Source organism: Octopus bimaculoides, chromosome 20 (assembly GCF_001194135.2).
Source record: "Octopus bimaculoides isolate UCB-OBI-ISO-001 chromosome 20, ASM119413v2, whole genome shotgun sequence".
NCBI classification, from domain to species: Eukaryota; Metazoa; Mollusca; class Cephalopoda; order Octopoda; family Octopodidae; genus Octopus; species Octopus bimaculoides.
In genome coordinates this window covers 35,464,130-35,468,157 of record NC_069000.1, presented here as the reverse complement: position 1 = coordinate 35,468,157, position 4,028 = coordinate 35,464,130, and the positions used below count along the sequence as shown (strand labels likewise).

The 4,028-nt window shown below is 39.6% G+C and overlaps 1 protein-coding gene across 1 annotated transcript in view; it reads right to left on the bottom strand.

Annotated features, from left to right (window-relative positions):
* LOC106875444 (cytoplasmic dynein 2 heavy chain 1) overlaps window positions 1-4,028 on the bottom strand; it is a 297,845-nt gene that overhangs the window by 53,449 nt on the left and 240,368 nt on the right. The window contains exon 54 of the mRNA XM_052974965.1: window positions 2,923-3,021. Coding sequence (XP_052830925.1) covers window positions 2,923-3,021 — 99 coding nt within the window. The remainder of the gene's footprint in view (window positions 1-2,922; window positions 3,022-4,028) is intronic.

The following is a 4,028-nucleotide window of genomic DNA, read 5'->3' as shown; positions in this document are numbered from 1 at the left end:
ATATATATATATATTAATTTATATATAAATAGATGCAAGGCATGGCTGTGTGGTAAGAAGCTTGTTTCTCAACCACACGCTTCCAGGTTCAGACTCACTGTGTAGCACATGTGAAAAGTGTTTTCTAATATAGCCTCAGACCAATCAAAGCCATGTGAGTGGATTTGGTAGACAGAAACTAAAAGAAGCCTGCCGTATACAAGGTGCAGTGAATAAACTGTTGTCTATATTATGCAAAAATGAAAATAGCACTGACATCTCATTTTAACAGATATATTTACCAAAATTACATAAAAATGTCTTGAAATACTTTGGCATGGTTTGCTATGGCTGGATGCCCTTCCTATCACCAAATGTACAACAGAGTGTACTGGATGGTTATTGCATGGCATTGTCACAAGTCTAAAAGACTGTGGAATGGTAATGGATAGAATATCTTTCATTAGAGTTGTGTTGGATCAGGATTGACCTGGAGTTGAACAATAACATCAACAATAACAACATTTTGAGCCTCTGCATGGTCACTTAGCCTGGTAATGTTGTTGGCACTCCGTCGCTTACGACGTCGAGGGTTCCAGTTGATCCGATCAATGGAACAGCCTGCTCATGAAATTAACATGCAAGTGGCTGAGCACTCCACAGACACGTGTGCCCTTAACGTAGTTCTCGGGGATATTCAGCGTGACACAGTGTGACAAGGCTGACCCTTTGAATTACAGGAACAACAAAAACAGGAAGTAAGAGAGAGAGAAAGTTGTGGTGGAAGAGTACAGCAGGGTTCGCCACCATTCCCTGCCGGAGCCTCGTGGAGCTTTTAGGTGTTTTCGCTCAATAAACACTCACAACGCTCGGTCTGGGAATCGAAACTGTGATCCTATGACCGTGAGTCCGCTGCCCTAACCACTGGGCCATTGCACCTCCAGCCTGGTAAACATAACAGCCAAACCACCTCTAAATTATGTCCTATCATTATTGTTTTTTTTAAAAAAAGACCTACTGAATGACTGTGTTTGAGAAACAAGAAGAGAGGGTCACAGATGGAAGGATTTTGATTAGCCTAAGTCTAACCTTAGGCTAAACAAATAACTACTACTACTACTGCTGTTACAGAGATCTTTATTTATTGTTTCCAAGTGTTGATATTGTGTTTCTTCTTTTCTTCTTATATTTCTGAGGCTCATCTCATCTAATTCCATTGTCCTCAATCTTGAATATCCATCTTGAGATGCTTCTGGTCAGTGTTTGCATCATCATCATTATCATCATCATCATCATCATCATTAGCAGCAGCAGCAGCAGCAGCAACAGCAGCAACAGCAGCACCATTTAAAAACTGTCTTCCATGCTAGCATGGGTCAGATCTTATGGCTTCAAGGACTGCATTGTGCTCTGTTCAGCATAGTTTCTACAACTGGATGCCCTTCGCAATGCCAACCATTTTACAGTGTGTATTGGGTTCTTTTTTGTTTTTGTGCCACAAGCATTAGTATAGTAAGATTGTCATGCAGTTTGCAAAACTATGAATCTCAAATAAAAAAGGGGATACTTTATGCTAGAAGAATAAGGAATAGAGAGCAGAAAAGTACGAGAGAAAAGAGCCTCAACAAAACTGGTTTATTGCTGTAGAGCAGTGCCTCACAACCGGTGTGCCATGATATGATGCTAGGTGTGCCTCAGCGTAACCTGACTGTAATTTTTTTCCTTATACTTTTAGTTATATTTTTAGTTCAGGTGTGCCGCCAAATTACATTGAAGGCATGCAAAAAACACCATTTTAGCGTGGCCGTTGCCAATACCGCCGGACTGGCCCTAGTGCCAGTGGCACGTAAAAAGCACCCACTACACTCTCAGAGTGGTTGGTGTTAGGAAGGGCATCCAGCTGTAGAAACTCTGCCAGATCAGATTGGATCCTGGTGCAGCCATCCGGTTAGTCAGTTCCCAGTCAAATCGTCCAACCCCATGCTAGCATGGAAAGCGGACGTTAAATGAAAATGATGATGATGACGAATGAATACAAGTGTACCACAAGTGAAAAAAGGTTGTGGAGTACTGTTGTAGAGGAACTTCACGTCTACTTATATTTTAGAAGTGAGGGTAGGGGTGGGAGTGAGTGGGGTTGGAAGGTGATATAAATTGTCTCTTTCAATATTTCATTGGATGAAGGTAGTGAGCTGGCAGAATGGGTAACACACTGGGTAAGATACTTCATGGCATTTCATTCGTCTTTATGTTCTGAGTTCAAATCCTGCTGAGGTTGACTTTGCTTTTCATCCTTTCGGGGTTGATAAAATAACTACCAGTTGAGCACTGGGGTTGATGTAATTGACTTACCCCATCACTCTGAAATTGCTGGCCTTGTGCCAAAATTTGAAGTGAATATTTTATTGGATGATCTCGAGGTAGGTGAAGCTACAGATAGAATCTCCTGGTCTTCACTCATACATTGCAGGTGATCAAATAAGGCTCCAGCCTTCATCTGACAGAAAAAAACTATTTTGTATGAATACATAACAATTAACATTTTCACTGTTGTTTGCCAGGGAGAAAATTCCAGTTTTAGCAACAAGCATTAAAGTACTAACAATCAACTCAGAGCACTCCCTGGAGTGTGATGAATGCATTTCTAGCGATTGGCTATCATCAGCATCAAGTATCACAAGGGAGACAATCCTGAGATGATTTTGGAAGTCATAGTTTCTTCATAGAAAATCATTAGAAACATTCTGTTGACTACATGTGACACCACCAGGCTAGAATGAAGTGTGTAGTAGGCACACAAAAGCAGTGTTGTGAAAGCTGCAGTGAGGATGCTTGTCTTCCTCTGATATATACTGTAGGAAAGAGGAGGTGGCAGAGGAAGTAGAGAGAGGAGGAGGAGGCAGAAGGTAGAAGAGGTAAAAGAAAGAAATCTGTTACACCTACCTGTTGATTTATGACTTCAACTTGATGATTCTTCAAATGGGATTTCAGCCATTCAGTTGCTCGGGACGATGGGTCAACAAGAAAGGCAGGTAGAGAGGTCTGCAATGTAGTAGAGCTTATAAACTTAAATGAGTAAGATAGAGGTGAAGAACAACATGGAGGACAGTAATAAATACGATACTTGACTCTTTCCACCTTCCCAAAATACTGAGTCCTTTGTTATTAACCGTTTAGCATTTAAACGAGCCATATCTGGCCCCAAAATTTTCTATTTGTTCTATGTTAAAACTGACCACATCTGGCCTCTCACACCTACCTAACAATGTCATTGTAAAAATATGTAATTATATCATTGAAATCTAAGTTACAAGATTAATTCAAAACAATGTGGATAAATAAGCATTAAATTTGATAAAGTAATTTGAATGCTAAAGAGTTAATTAAACATACTTATACAAGGTGTCAAGCAGTGGGATTGAACCCAAAGCCATGTGGTTGCAAAGCTACCACACAATCTTAGATTTAGGTTGGTATAGTCACAATAACAACATAGTCAAAACCTTGGTATAACTACAATGCTTGCACAGATATGATATTAACAAGGCCAAATATTAGCACAGCCACAATGTTATCATGTTTAATACTGGTGTAGCCATTTCAAGGTGGCAGACTGGCAGAATCATTAACATGCCAGATAAAATGTTTAGTGACACTTTGTCTGTCTTTATAATCCGAGAACAAATTCCGTCAAAGTTGACTTTGCCTTTCATCTTTTCGGGGTCAATAAAATAAGTAGCAGTCATGTACTGGTGTCAGTATAATTGACTTACATTCTCTTCTGAAATTGCTGGCCTTGAGCCAAAATTTGAAACCAATATTTAAGAAGATGGTGAGCTAGTAAAATTGTGAGCATGCCAGGCAAAATTTGTCTGCCTTTACGTTCTGAGTTTATATATATATATATATATATATATAATACATACAGTGTACATTTAAACACATAAGAGAGATGTCCATAATAGGACATCTAACCCGCTAGAAGGTGCAGTCAAACTCCAAACCACAATTAGGGATAATTTCGAAAGGGTGGGTTCAAGCTATTTTCA